The 15,152-nt window shown below is 37.8% G+C and overlaps 1 protein-coding gene across 5 annotated transcripts in view; it reads left to right on the top strand.

The window, feature by feature from the left end:
• The window catches only part of carmil2 (capping protein regulator and myosin 1 linker 2), a 119,957-nt gene that overhangs the window by 91,923 nt on the left and 12,882 nt on the right, over positions 1 to 15,152 (top strand). For all 5 annotated transcript variants that reach the window (XM_051931514.1, XM_051931516.1, XM_028809416.2 and 2 more), the window contains 3 exons: positions 6,280 to 6,383; positions 7,671 to 8,229; positions 8,433 to 8,549. In XM_051931514.1, coding sequence (XP_051787474.1) covers positions 6,280 to 6,383; positions 7,671 to 8,229; positions 8,433 to 8,549 — 780 coding nt within the window. The remainder of the gene's footprint in view (positions 1 to 6,279; positions 6,384 to 7,670; positions 8,230 to 8,432; positions 8,550 to 15,152) is intronic.

Raw genomic sequence — 15,152 nt, forward strand, 5'->3', positions numbered from 1 at the left:
CTAATAAATAATAACAATACAATAAATAATAGTGCAACTTCCAGTAATAATACTATTACTTCCAAGACTTCAAAGCCCAGGTGCATTACACAGTATTCACCAAATAAAAATAAAACAAGTGCAACTTGGTGATGACATCTTTACCAACTGAACCATCATTAAGGCAAACTGCATTAATATGGACCTTGCTTCAAGCTAAGCTATATACATAAATAATAAAACTGCAACATGCATTTATAATGCTATTTGTGGTATAGCCCTACGGAAACATATTAGGGCCACGGTGAAGAAAAAAAACTGTATGTAGAGATTAAAGTCGACATTTCCACTTTATTCTCATAGTTTATTTTGTCATTAAAGTAGAATGTCGTAAACTAAACTTCATCCTAAAATCAATGTTTAATTTACTAGATTTTCTCAAATCCCATCATAAGTTAATGTAGCACATTAAATTCTTTGTGTTAAGTGTTCCCTAACCCAGTTTTTAATCACTATGCGCTCCTTAAACTGACTTCCTCTGCACTAAGAGGAGGCGCCGGCAGCAATCGCCACACAGAATACATTCACTTCATGATATTCCTGCTCTCTGAAAATGTAGAATGCTAAGATAAATTTTCATGATGAAATGCATTAAAGCAGGTATTAAACATGCACGGTAGTGCTGCTCCCTCGCAGTAAGGGGTCCCCCAGGTGTACGTTCAGTGTAGAGAACTTTATGGCAGGTGTGACGAGGCTCCAAAAAACTTAATGTATGAATGGGTATCACACAGGTTTAGCTTAAATATTGTGTAAATATTGGGTTTGTGATCTGGTGGTCGGAGACACGAACACAGAATTCAATGGATGTTCTTAATTGCATGCGTACTATCTCTGTCTGACGTACCAAACCCGCAGTTCCTATCTTTCCTTTTTCTTTCTCTACATAACCAATCACCACACGATAAACGTCTTTGTGAAATTAAACCTAGTTATAAACGTAGACCACGGAGTGTTCAGAACTTTAAAAAAATATTCGTTATGCATAACGTGACCATACGTCCCGTTTTGAACGGGACCATCCTGTTTTTATGCCTATTCCGTTGTCCCCAAGCACATGTCCCGTTTTCAGAAAGAGAGCAACCCACTGTAACAATTTCAAAAAAAGGTGCGAAAAATCCAAAAATCAGACGGTAGCGCCTAGTAGCACGGCGATGACGGCATGTGCAATACGTCTCACACACATGCAAGTCGGTCAGAAGCCTGCTAGCTCGCTCGCTCCTCAGTTGCGAGTACGTGTAGACAGCTTGCGCATCTTTCTTGACGATTGATTTTTTTTTATCGACGTGTGTTATTATAGTCAATTTACATGTCTTGTACGTGAACCCTTCATTTTAACAATGCCTAAACGCAAGTGCACTTTTAATGTTAACTTACAAACTAAGTACCCGTTTATAAAGCAAAGAAGTACTCCATCGGACGTCAGATGTGAAAAGTGTTGTACAGAATTTAGCGTAGCCCATGGAGGTGCCAGCGATATTGAGCAACATTTAAGATCAGAAAAACATAAAAATTCCGATATCGCTGCCGCTTCGAGTTCTCCGATGCTTAATTTTTTTAAGAAAGGGGATTCACCAACTTCAAAAGATCTGGAAGTTGCTGTGACAGAAGGCACTTGGGCTTATCATATGGTGCAAGAGAACCACAGTTTTCGCTCAAACAATTGTGTTTCTAAGTTAATTCAAACATGTTTTGAACAGAAATGTAGATGTGCTCGTACGAAATCAGAAGCTATTGTTGTGTGTTAGCGCCAATAGTAATAGGTGAATTAAAAGATCGCCTCAGTGAATTTAACTGTGTTACTATATTAACTGATGCTTCAAACCACGGGTCCAAGAACATATTCCCTGTTTTAATTGGCTTCTTTTTACCATACGAAGGCACACAAGTCAAACTTTTAGAATTTCAAGACCAACCGGGCGAAACATCAGACGTTATTGTCAATTATCTAATGAAAGTAATGGATATATTGATTGAAAAGGGATCTATTAATTGTAACCAAGACACAGAAGTATTTGATGAGTATTCACTTATTTCTAACTACTTTTCACCACAAAAAGTGACAGAATGGAACACTGGGAATGTTTCAACCGAAAGTCGTTGGGTGAAATTGTTCAAACACTTTCACACCAATAATTTGAACCATACGAACTTTCGTATAATTATTGAATATATTTTATGTCTTCCCGGCACTAATGTACCCATAGAAAGGGTCTTTTCTTTTATGAATAAGTTGTGGACGACCGAAAAAACACAGTTGCAAGTCGTAGTTCTTAAAGCAATGTTAATTACCAAAGTAAATTTTAATTAATCCTTCCAAGAATTTCATTCTTATTTGAAACCAACACCAAATATACTTAAGCAAATTTGTTCTTCAGAAAAATATAAGACCATATAAATTATTTATTTTCACGTGTTCATTCCTGTTCTTCATTAATAAATAAAATCTATGAAGAAATATGTTTTTTCTTGAATACACATACTACAGTATTACCTAAAAATTAGTAGATGTCCCGTTTTAAGGAAAAAAATAAATGGTCACGTTAGTTATACGTTTAATTATGCCATCCATTGAGGGTTGCGCCCATCCCAGCAAGCATTGTGTGCGAGGCAAGAGCAAATCCTGAACATGGCGCCAGCACATCGCAGGGTAAATACGAGCAAAACATACACTAGCAGGGTCAATACAGCATAGCATAATAAAATCCCACATCCTACATGACTTTGTAAGGAAACTGAAGCATGCCGAGTAAACCCACCAGAAAAACATGCAAATTCAAGGCAGGGAACACCTGGGACCCCCCTTGCGGCGACGCAGCAGTGCACCCTCAATGCCACTGTGCCCCCACATGACTAATACATGCTTTAATGCATTTCATCATGAAAATGATATCAAGTATTTATCTTAGCATTCTAAATGTTCAGGGAGCAGGAATATCATGAAATTAATGTATTCTGTGTGCTGCCTGCGCCTCCTCTCAGTGTAAGAGGAAGTCAGTGTAAGAAGCAGTAGCGGTTAACATGGCTTGGGGAACACTTAACACAAAGCATTTAATGTGCTACATAACTTATGACGGGGTTTGAGAAAATCTAGTAAATTAAATATTCATTTTAAGATGAAGTTTAGTTTACGATGTTCTACTTTAATGACAAATTACGAGAATAGTCAACTTTAATCTCGACATAAACAGCGAGAATAATGTAGAAATGTAGAGAATAAATTCAACATGTCGTCACACTATTACACAGTACCCAGGTACATTACACAGTATTGAAAAAAATAAAACAAGTACAACTTGGCTTGCAGTATTATCCAGTAGTATAGAAACAGTATTCACACATTTGAACATAATGGTCCACATCCGACCTTTTAAAACCAAAGTATTTCCAGACAACAGACAGAGCTCCTTTTTTCGGCAAAAGTTCTTCTGTGTCATCATGTCCAACTTTATCATCTGCTACAGCTTCAGTTTCAGAATGTTCTCTGTCCATTTTCACCGTTCAGCACCTCCACTAACGCATGTACTCCGATGCATTCGTGTTTAGTGGTGCAGCAGTGAAAAAGGTCCCCTTTAAACAGTTTCCTGCTGCACCACGTTCTGAACGTTGTTTAGGCTATTTAAACCGGTGTTGAGGTATAAGAAAAATCCATATCATAACACAAATAAAAAACGGTTTTTGGCATGAACCGGTATACCTCCCAGTGCTACTTTCAAGTATTTTTTTCTATTTTTATTTTGATTGTCTTCTATAGTAAAAATGAAGTACTTCTCGACACAGTGTTTTTAATAAATGGAGTTTTGGTCTGTTAAATTACATTCATGTTTTCTGTGAACCTAAATGTCAGAATCTTCATGAGTTAAATTTCTAATTGTTTTTCTAGTGATTTACTTGGTTTTGACAGAAACACACCCTCACTGGTCACATTAAACTGCATGGTCAAGCATTTCTACAAATTTTTTGCTTTTTCTTTTTGGTATTGACCTTTGACCATAAATTAATGTTTTCTTATTGTTAATGTGATAGATGTTTGCAGTTGTTGTTAGGCAGAGTACTTTGAATTTTATTAAAATAATCATTTGTGGTTATGTAAATTAAAAATTATTTTTTGTATTTTTTAGATAACATCAGCTGCCATGTACCTTATGATCAGTTTTTCAATAAGTTGAAATTTTATGCTCTTGCCTGATATTTAATATATTTTAATTTGTCATGACAAATCAAGGAAAGCTCCAGTGTCAAAAGTTCATGTGATATACCAGCATGTCTAGAATGAGGGTGAAATTTACGAGTTCAGATCAGCGACAATTCAAGGGCAAAAATATAAGTGTGCTTTAGAGCAGCTGTCTTAGCTGGGCTGTTGTATGTAAAGCTACCAATTTGAACAGGTTAGCAGAGTAGGCATACAGTGCATCCGGAAAGTATTCACAGCGCATCACTTTTTCCACATTTTGTTATGTTACAGCCTTATTCCAAAATGGATTAAATTCATTTTTTTTCCTCAGAATTCTACACACAACACCCCATAATGACAACATGAAAAAAATTTACTTGAGGTTTTTGCAAATTTATTAAAAATAAAAAAACTGAGAAATCCCATGTACATAAGTATTCACAGCCTTTGCTCAATACTTTGTCGATGTACCTTTGGCAGCAATTACAGCCTCAACTCTTTTTGAATATGATGCCACAAGCTTGGCACACCTATCCTTGGCCAGTTTCGCCCATTCCTCTTTGCAGCACCTCTCAAGCTCCATCAGGTAGGATGGGAAGCGTCGGTGCACAGCCATTTTAAGATCTCTCCAGAGATGTTCAATCAGATTCAAGTCTGGGCTCTGGCTGGGCCACTCAAGGACATTCACAGAGTTGTCCTGAAGCCACTCCTTTGATATCTTGGCTGTGTGCTTAGGGTCGTTGTCCTGCTGAAAGATGAACCGTCGCCCCAGTCTGAGGTGAAGAGTGCTCTGGAGCAGGTTTTCATCCAGGATGTCTCTGTACATTGCTGCAGTCATCTTTCCCTTTATCCTGACTAGTCTCCCAGTTCCTGCCACTGAAAAATATCCCCACAGCATGATGCTGCCACCACCATGCTTCACTGTAGGGATGGTATTGGCCTGGTGATGAGCAGTGCCTGGTTTCCTCCAAACGTGACGCCTGGCATTCACACCAAAGAGTTCAATCTTTGTCTCATTAGACCAGAGAATTTTCTTTCCCATGGTCTGAGAGTCCTTCAGGTGCCTTTTGGTAAACTCCAGTCGGACTGCCATGTGCCTTTTACTACGGAGTGGCTTCCGTCTGGCCACTCTACCATACAGGCCTGATTGGTGGATTGCTGCAGAGATGGTTGTCCTTCTGGAAAGTTCTCCTCTCTCCACAGAGGACCTCTGGAGCTCTGACAGAGTGACCATCGGGTTCTTGGTCACCTCCCTGACTAAGGCCCTTCTCCCCCGATTGCTCAGTTTAGATGGCCGGCCAGCTCTAGAAAGAGTCCTGGTGGTTTCTAACTCCTTCCACTTACGGATGATGGAGGCCACTGTGCTCATTGGGACCTTCAAAGCAGCAGAAATTTTTCTGTAACCTTCCCCAGATTTGTGCCTCGAGATAATCCTGTCTCGGAGGTCTACAGACAATTCCTTTGACTTCATGCTTGGTTTGTGCTCTGACATGAACTGTCAACTGTGGGACCTTATATAGACAGGTGTGTGCCTTTCCAAATCATGTCCAATCAACTGAAGTTACCACAGGTGGACTCCAATTAAGCTGCAGAAACATCTCAAGGATGATCAGGGGAAAAGGATGCACTTGAGCTCAATTTTGAGCTTCATGGCAAAGGCTGTGAATACTTATGTACATGTGTTATCTCAATTTTTTTTTTTAAATAAATTTGCAAAGATCTCAAGTAAACTTTTTTCATGTTGTCATTATGGGGTGTTGTGTGTAGAATTCTGAGGAAAAAAATGAATTTAATCCATTTTGGAATAAGGCTGTAACATAACAAAATGTGGAAAAAGTGATGCGCTGTGAATACTTTCCGGATGCACTGTAAGATTCAGACATGGCAGTTGGCAGTTTTTTGAGGGTTAGAGTGCTGCAAAAATAAGTAGACACAAGTAGAGAATCTTTGCTGTTAAATTGGCAACTACTGCACAAAGAGCAACAGACGTACAGCTGTCTGGATAGTAGCATTTTCTAGGAAGCACTGTATGTAGCCACTGGATGTCATGTGTTTTGTCATTGTAATAGGTACAGGCCACTTCATGTGAAAATGAAGAAAACGAGAAATATGGGAAAGTGGATGAAGGAGTAGATGACTTCTTTGCCAAAAAGCTGATACCAGAAGATCCCTTGTAAGTATCTGGAGCATTAATCCCACTTGTAATAGGAAGCAGGAATTTTAGGAGTTTTTAGGAAATTCTTGATTTCATTATATAAAGAGTTAATTGGGATCTTGAGGTAGTTTGTCGTGAGGTGGGTGCAGCAATGCTCTGTATCAGTACATGTTTCCATCCACCTCCATCACCAAAATATCCTTTCAATAACAAAGCAATGTTTTGGAGTTGCCACATTACTCTGGTTATAATGCTTTTATGGATTGATCTTTATGGTGTAATCTAATACAATGATGTCATAGTGAAACAGCAGAAAATAAAAATGACATGATTTTATCATTTAAAATGTATTTTATTGGTGTTTTGTAACAAAAAGAAACAAGCACAATAAAATAAAATAATGTAAATGTGAGTTTTGAATTGCCAATTAGCCCAAGAAACATTTCATTGGGGATGTAGGAAGAAAACCAAAGTACTCAGAGAAAAATCCATGTAGACAGAGTTAGAATGCTTCTTCTCCTCATAAACAGAATTCAGGCATGGAATTTAAATGTAAGATGCCAGATTTTTGAAGCAGCAGCAGCAGCAGCATTAACAAGTTTGCCTCTCAAAAAATTAACATGTAGTAAAAAAAAATTTCAGTATGTTTATCACTGACAAAATAGAGTTTTGAGACACTTATTTAAACTGCCTTAGATACTTAACATTATAATGAAAACTCTGTCCTCGCTACCACACAAATGGAGCTACAGTAATTGCCAGCATCCCCCCAAGGAGACCCCTAAACAAAAACAATGATCCCATTGTGTGACAGGTTATGTGGCATTTAATTCAAGAGGAACGGCAGATGCACTGTTGAACTAAGATGTTTTTAAGATGGCTCTTTAAGTATCACCAAATTAGTATGATGTAGTGAAAAGACTCACTGTTGTAAAATAACAAGACAAGCCTTGCAGTAAAAAGCCAGTAAAGGCTTGAACTCCATGGTACCCAGGAGAATACATATAATGGTGCAGATGAGTCATCTGCTAGAAGTAGGATGCGGTAGAATTGTATTTGTATTCCTGAAAATTGGGAGGATGGATGTTTTATGTTTTGGTACCAAGTCAATTTTGGTATTAAAATAAGCAAAGCAAAGGCCACCATTACCCTCTGTTTTTATTCTAAACAAAGCAAAGAACAAATTCATCTAACTTTTTAATTGTTTAAGTGGTAACTTACACAAACATTTGAACAAGTGGCATATTGCAAGTTGTTTCACAGCATGTTTCTTGTCACTGCTCTTATTTATTTTTTGTACTTTAGAAAATTCCTTCAGCCTGTAAAAGTTCAAGATCCAGTTTGCTCAACGCCTCCTTCTGGCACCAGGACCATCAAGAAAAAATTTGGGGATTTCTTTGCGTTTAAAAAACCAAGGTCATCCCGAGGACAAAAAGGTGAGGGTGCTCCTGAAAGCAGTCCCTCTGGAGGCCTAAGGCTTAAAAAGACTTCAATAGCGGACCTGATTCGGCCTCTGAGAGAGGCAGCACGTGCTGCAGAAAAGGCTGAAGAGAGTGCAGCAAAGGTTTCTACTATTGCTTCCACTACTGGACCTACTGCTGTGACAGGAACAACAACAACTACAACAGCAACTACAACCACAACACCAACAACAACAACAGAATCACCAGCAGGACAACTGCCTATACGTGTTGATCGGGAGAAGAGCAAAACCCTTGAAAGTGACAGAGAGAAGAGCAAGACACCAGACGCAGAGAGAAAACTGAAGCCATCCCGCCGCTCATTACGGGAAGGGAAATCACAGTCACTTATTCTTTTAACAGGTGTTGATGAAGAAGAAAGCTTAGCAGCCAGCCATGGCAAGGTACGACTTAAGATAGGTGTTAAGCTGCTGTGAGCAGTTTTATAGTTTAATAGTTGTGATCCTTCTACATTATCGCATTTAGCAAATGAAGTATTCATTATTTCCCTCATTGTCTGCTAATTTTGAAAAGCCCTCACAACTCAATCTACAGTGTGTACTTTCAATCTCTTTATGAACACAATGCTTTTCTGCTTTTCTTTCAGAAACTTTCTGAGAAAGGATCAGCAGAGGGTCCACAGACTTTTGAGCAAAAAGTCCACATCATGCTACACAGAATTGGTGTTACAAAAGTGCTGTCTTCTGACACTAAGAAAAACCAGGTGAGACTAGCAAAGAAGCTAGAAAGAAATTGTATTAAAGAGTTTAATAAAATTTTTTTAACTAATGTTTAGTTTGGGGTGGCACGGTGGCGCAGTGGGTAGCGCTGCTGCCTCGCAGTTGGGAGACCTGGGGATCTGGGTTCACTTCCCGGGTCCTCCCTGCGTGGAGTTTGCATGTTCTCCCCGTGTCTGCGTGGGTTTCCTCCGGGCGCTCCGGTTTCCTCCCACAGTCCAAAGACATGCAGGTTAGGTGGATTGGCGATTCTAAATTGGCCCTAGTGTATGCTGGGTGTGTTTGTGTGTGTCCTGCGGTGGGTTGGCACCCTGCCCTGGATTGGTTCCTGCCTTGTGCCCTGGGATTGGCTCCAGCAGACCCCCGTGACCCTGTGTTCGGATTCAGCGGGTTGGAAAATGGATGGATGTTTAGTTTGGCCTCATTAAGGTTTTTATCATGTGTAACGTCATTAGGTCACTAATAATATTTCGCCAGTGTTAAACTTTCATGATTTCTATTTTCTGGTTAGGTTAAAGTTACATCAAACACAATCTACCCACTTCTTTATCATACAGTCCTCATTTGCTCAGTTTTATATATTTAACAGCAGCGTATACAGCTCAGAACACATTTTACACTCAGGATACATACGTATTTGGACAATGACACAATTTTCATAATTTTGACTCTGTAAACTACCATAGTGGATTTGAAACAAAGCCCTCACAATGTGATTGAAGTATAGACTTTCAGCTTTAATTCAAGGGGTTTAACAAAAAATATTGTATGAGCCATTTAGAAAAGACAGACATTTTATATATGTCCCCCATATGTTCAGGGGCTCACACATACAAACTCACATAATCATAAATATAATGATCATTTTTAATATACAGTCAATGACTGCCTGAAGTCTGGAACACAGGCCATCTCCAAGTGATGCTTTGCCAGTCCTTCACTGCAGCTCTCTTCAGTTTCTGCTTGTTCGTTGTACTTTCTGCCATCAATTTTGTCTTCAGCAAGTTAAATGCATGTCCAGTTGGGTTGTGGTTAGTTGATTACTTGGCCATTGAAGAATATTCCACTCCTTTGCTTTGGAAAGCACTTGTTTTGCATAATACAGGTATACTGTACTGTGAAGCATTGTTCTATCAGTTTTACAGCATTTGACTGAATCTGAGCGGATAGCAAAGTCCTATACACTTCAGAATTCATCCCGCTACTTCTGCCAGCAGTCATATCAACAATAAACATTAGTGACTGATTTCCATTTCATCCGTGCACGATCTTGCCATAAAACTGCCTCCACCATGTTTCATAGATGATATGGTGTCTACTGGATAACGTGCCATTTCTTCTCTTCTCCATGCTCTTCTCTCTCCAACATTTTGGCATATATTGATCTTAGATTCCTTTGTTCAAAGAAAATTGTTCCAGAACGGGACAGACTTTTAAAAAATGTTTTTTTGGCAAAGTCTAAACTGTCCTTCCTATGCTCGAGGTTTACCAGTGGTTTGCAGCCTGTGGTAAACCCTCTGTCCTTATTTTCATGAAATCTTCTCTTGATTGTGGTCTTTGGCAATGATAGGTCTTCCTTAGCATTCTTGGTTTGGCTAAATGTTGTGAAGGGTTCTTCTTCACCAGGGATAGAATTCTGCAATCATTCAGCACAGTTGTCTTCTGTGGTTTTCCAGACCTTCTGGTGTTGCTGAGTTCACAAGTGTGTTCCTTCTTTTTAAGAATATAACAAATCTGACCACTCATTGCGTTTCTGCTTTCTCTCTAATGGGGCTGTTTTGTTTTCTCAGACTAATGCTGAACTGTTTTTACTTGCATGAACCTCATATTGAGAGTTCACAGTGACAGCTTCCAAATGCAAATTACACACTTGGAATCAGTTTCAGACCTTTTACCTGCTTAATAGTTAATGAAATAATGAGGGATCTGCTCCCACCTGGCCATGGAACAGCTTGTCAGTCAGATGTCCAAATACGTTTGAGCCCCTGGAAATGGAGGTGCTATGCAGAAAAATGGCTGTTGTTTCTAAACAGCTCATACGATATTTTTGGTAAACCCCTTAAATTAAAGCTGAAAGTCTACACTTCAATCACATAATGATTGCTTTATTTCAAATCCATTGCGGTGACGTACAGAGCCAATATTATGCACATTGTGTCACTGTCCAAATATTAATGGTCTGGACTGTATACAATAGCACACAAAACAATTTAAAGCATTAACACTAGTAGACTTCGGACAGATAATTTATCACCAATAAACAGTACATTTGCAAACTTAAAACAACATTAAATCACATAAAGTGTGACATTTTTGGATCTAGTGTGACGCACTCTCCCAACATTCCTCCTCCACAAAAGAATAAAATATCTGAGGGAAGACATTGTGTACTATAGCTTATTAGTATGTATGCTAGTGTGCATTGGCTAAATCCGAGCTGGTGTTCATTAATACAGCTGTTGTGGTTATTCTTAACTTTCTCTCCTCATACTAAGTTGCTTAGTTTAACATATGTTATGTTTTTGATTGAGGGTCCACTTCTAATGGATCAAGACCATTTAAGCTTCTTCTCTGGGAACAAAATGATAATTTCTTTAATTACTGTAAGATTTTCCTGAGCAATACTATAGTGTTACCAAATTAGTCTAAACAGAGCTGTGGAAATTGTGTAAAAAGAAAAGCTTTACAGCACTGACATATGATCAACAGAAGGCAATGAAAATAAAGGTCTTATGCTGAAAATTCACATTTATGATTCAGTTATACACAAGGCCAATAAATAGGACTCTTGTTTAAATTTCATGTAGTGTATTAATAATGTACATGCAGAGCACGTTTGAATGCTGTTTACCAAGGAAGGTTAAGGTACTAAATAATTATAAGTAGTGCAATAAAACATGAATCATTTTTTGCAAAATAAACTTCAAATCACATAAAGCACTCACCCATGTCCATAACAGCTATTAATTCAGTATTCTGATTAGTCATTAAAAAGTTTAAAAATCAAGTATGCCGCTTAAGAATTGATTTTTTATACATCAGATTTTCTAATGAAAAATAATTATTTATTGTTATTATTACTCCTTTGGCTGAAACCTTTGTCCACTGTACATTGCAAATTAGAATATATTACAATTGTTTATATAGATTTTTGTACACTTTGAGTGTAGACAGTTTAGTTGAATGACTCAAGGTCATTCACAGTGTCTGAGATTTGGATTGAACTGGCAGTCAACTGGTGTACAGCCTTAGCCGCAACACCACACATTTTTAAATTACACCTATATTTCTAAAATATCTTTACTGTTTTTGTAGTTGAGGTAAAATGGTAAACGAATGATATTTGATACTGGAGGTTGTTTCATAAATGACGGGTCAGAAAATAAATTATAATAAAGTATGATTATATGAAAACATTAGCTGTTTGGCAAAGAAGTTATTAATAGGAGGTTTTATACACATTCTGTCACACTAGGACAGCTTAGAGTTGTCAGTCGAAGTAGCGGTATATTCTTGGAATGTGGGTGGAAATTAGAGCTTCTTGATAAAATGCCTGTAAAGATGAGGGCAAGTTGAAATGTCCATTCACATGACACTGAGTTTGAAGGACTGTAAGGCAGCTAGTGTAGCTATCCATTGAACAATTGTGCTGACTACCAACGACTAATAAATTTCATTATTTGAGTAACACTTTAGTTTAGGTGTTGCAGAAATGCATCTGTTACTCATTTACTCTTAAGTAATAAGACCTTCACAAAGGATTCCTTTGGTCTCCATATCACTTATAACACATCATTTATAAAACCTCTCTGTGCAGTGTGGCATATTGACAGGATGGTAAAATTACTTGTTAATATGAAGGATTCACAGGTCTCACGCTAAATATGTAATATCATGAGAAATATGTCCCATTTAAGAAAACTCAGTGTGGCTTCCAAAGTGATGTTTTGTTAGTAGGTCACATTGCAGAGATCAATAAACACTTTACTGATACTTTGTAGGTGTTATGAAGACCCAAATAAATGTTTGGTAAGGTCTTGTGACATAATAGTAAATGAGTAATCAATACATTTTTTGCAGTACCTATAATAAAGTGTTACCATCTTTGTTATTAGTAGTGTGAACTTGCAAAAACTGTATACTTTCAAAGCATATTATCAAATTTGACACATATATATTTTAGCCTACTAGTACTTACTAAAAGTTAAAAACAGTAGTTCAAATAATAAACTGTGAATCTGACCATGCCTAGATAATCTATCAATTAATTTGTTCATTTTTTGAAAATGCTTAATCCAAAGCATGGTAGCTGGAGCCTATCCCAGCAGCATAAGCTGCAGAGCAGTAACTAAATCAATCTTTTTCAGGGCACATTCATGTCCACGCCTACTCTTGGTCATATGGGGTTTAAAAAGAAAACCAGAGTACTTGGAGGAAAAACACATTAACAATTAGTAGAACATGTAATCTCCAAACTACACTGAGATGATATAGAGCAAGACAATGATTAATGATTTTAAAAGTAAGCGATTATCAAAATGAAAACACCATTATCTCGCAAAAGAATGAATGCTTTTGGAAACAGCAGTAGAACTTAGACCAAATTCAGAATTAACACATGCCTTATTTATAGATTCATTTCATGTGGATAATCTAAATATAGGAATGAGCAGCAGATTTTAGTAAAGACTAAGTAAATATAAATAGCATAAGGTTGGTGGTTACATAGCTGAGAGAATGCAATTCTGCTTTGACTGTATAATGCACTATACTTCTATAGAGCTTTCATAACCATATTACATAAGAGATTACTAAAGAAGCAGAAGTGAAAAAAAATAACAAATGACTTAATACATTCCTTAAATCATTTCCCAGATGGGGTTGTATAAGGTGGGAAGCTTATCCTCATATATTATGTACAAGGCATGAAACAACTGTGAACACAATGTCAGTTCATTGCATAGCATATTTATATACAGTACACACAGTCACTTAAGTCACATATGTATTAATGAAAAATATTTATATGGATTTATGAATAGTCTGTTTTTGTTTATTGTTAATGTTTTTTGAATCACCAGAAAAAGAGTCAATACTCTCTTAATTTTCCTATGATAAAGAGGTGTACAGTAATCCCTCGCTATATCGCGCTTCACCTTTCGTGGGTTCACTCCATCGCGGATTTTATATGTAAGCATATTTAAATATATATCGCGGATTTTTCGCTGCTTTGCGGGTTTCTGCGGACAATGGGTCTTTTAATTTCTGGTACATGCTTCCTCAGTTGGTTTGCCCAGTTGATTTCATACAAGGGACGCTATTGGCAGATGGCAATAAGCTACCCAGCTTACTTTTCTCTTGCGCTGACTTTCTCTGATCCTGACGTAGGGGGATTGAGCAGGGGGGTTGTTCGCACACCTAGACGATACGGACGCTCGTCTAAAAATGCTGAAAGATTATCTTCACGTTGCTATCTTTTGTGCAGCTGCTTCCTGAAACGACATGCTGCACGGTGCTTCGCATACTTAAAAGCTCAAAGGGCACGTATTGATTTGTGCTTGAAAAACAAACTCTGTCTCTCTCTCTCTCTCTCTCTCTCTTTGTCTGCTCCTGACGGAGGGGGTGTGAGCTGCCGCCTTCAACAGCTTTGTGCCGCGGTGCTTCGCATACTTAAGCCAAACAGCCCTATTGATTTGTTTGCTTTTCTCTATCTCTGTGACAGTCACTGCTCCTGACACGCACTCCTTTGAAGAGGAAGATATGTTTGCATTCTTTTAATTGTGAGACGGAACTGTCATCTCTGTCTTGTCATGGAGCACAGTTTAAACTTTTGAAAAAGAGACAAATGTTTGTTTGCAGTGTTTGAATAACGTTCCTGTCTCTCTACAACCTCCTGTGTTTCTGCGCAAATCTGTGACCCAAGCATGACAATATAAAAATAACCATATAAACATATGGTTTCTACTTCGCGGATTTTCTTATTTCGCGGGTGGCTCTGGAACGCAACCCCCGCGATGGAGGAGGGATTACTGTATTCTTTCTTTCTGTGTTTCTTCTGCTAAAATATGAAGGATATTAAAAATTTAACTAGGGTTTCTGTGACATCTCAAGGATACTCAGTGGATTGTTTTTAATATAGTAAATTTGTGATACTTTGCCTGCTTATGTGTTTTTAAATGTATTCTTTGAAACTTTGTAGTTTTAAACTGTGCACTCAATGACCATTCAATAATTGAAAATATTACATATGACACGAGTCTATAGAAATCTCGTTACAATGAAATACATTCCGCAGATACTTTCATTACAACGAAGTGCCCAAAAGACCTTGAAATGCCTGAATGAATCATCCACAGAGCAGTTAGTTCTGTGGCCACAGCTCAGTTGTGCACAACGATCCCCAAACAGAAACACTCATTTTTTTTTCTTTCTTTGAACTTTGCTGTTTTTGTTTTTGGTGGTTTTCAGTGATACCTTTTGCTTTTTTTTCGTCAACATTTAAAAAACATCCATTGCAATTGAACTAATTGTCACCCTCCTATAGTAACGGCAGACACGAAAAAACGATAACAGTTCATATTAGAAAAAAG

Source organism: Erpetoichthys calabaricus, chromosome 9, assembly GCF_900747795.2.
Source record: "Erpetoichthys calabaricus chromosome 9, fErpCal1.3, whole genome shotgun sequence".
NCBI classification, from domain to species: domain Eukaryota; kingdom Metazoa; phylum Chordata; class Cladistia; order Polypteriformes; family Polypteridae; genus Erpetoichthys; species Erpetoichthys calabaricus.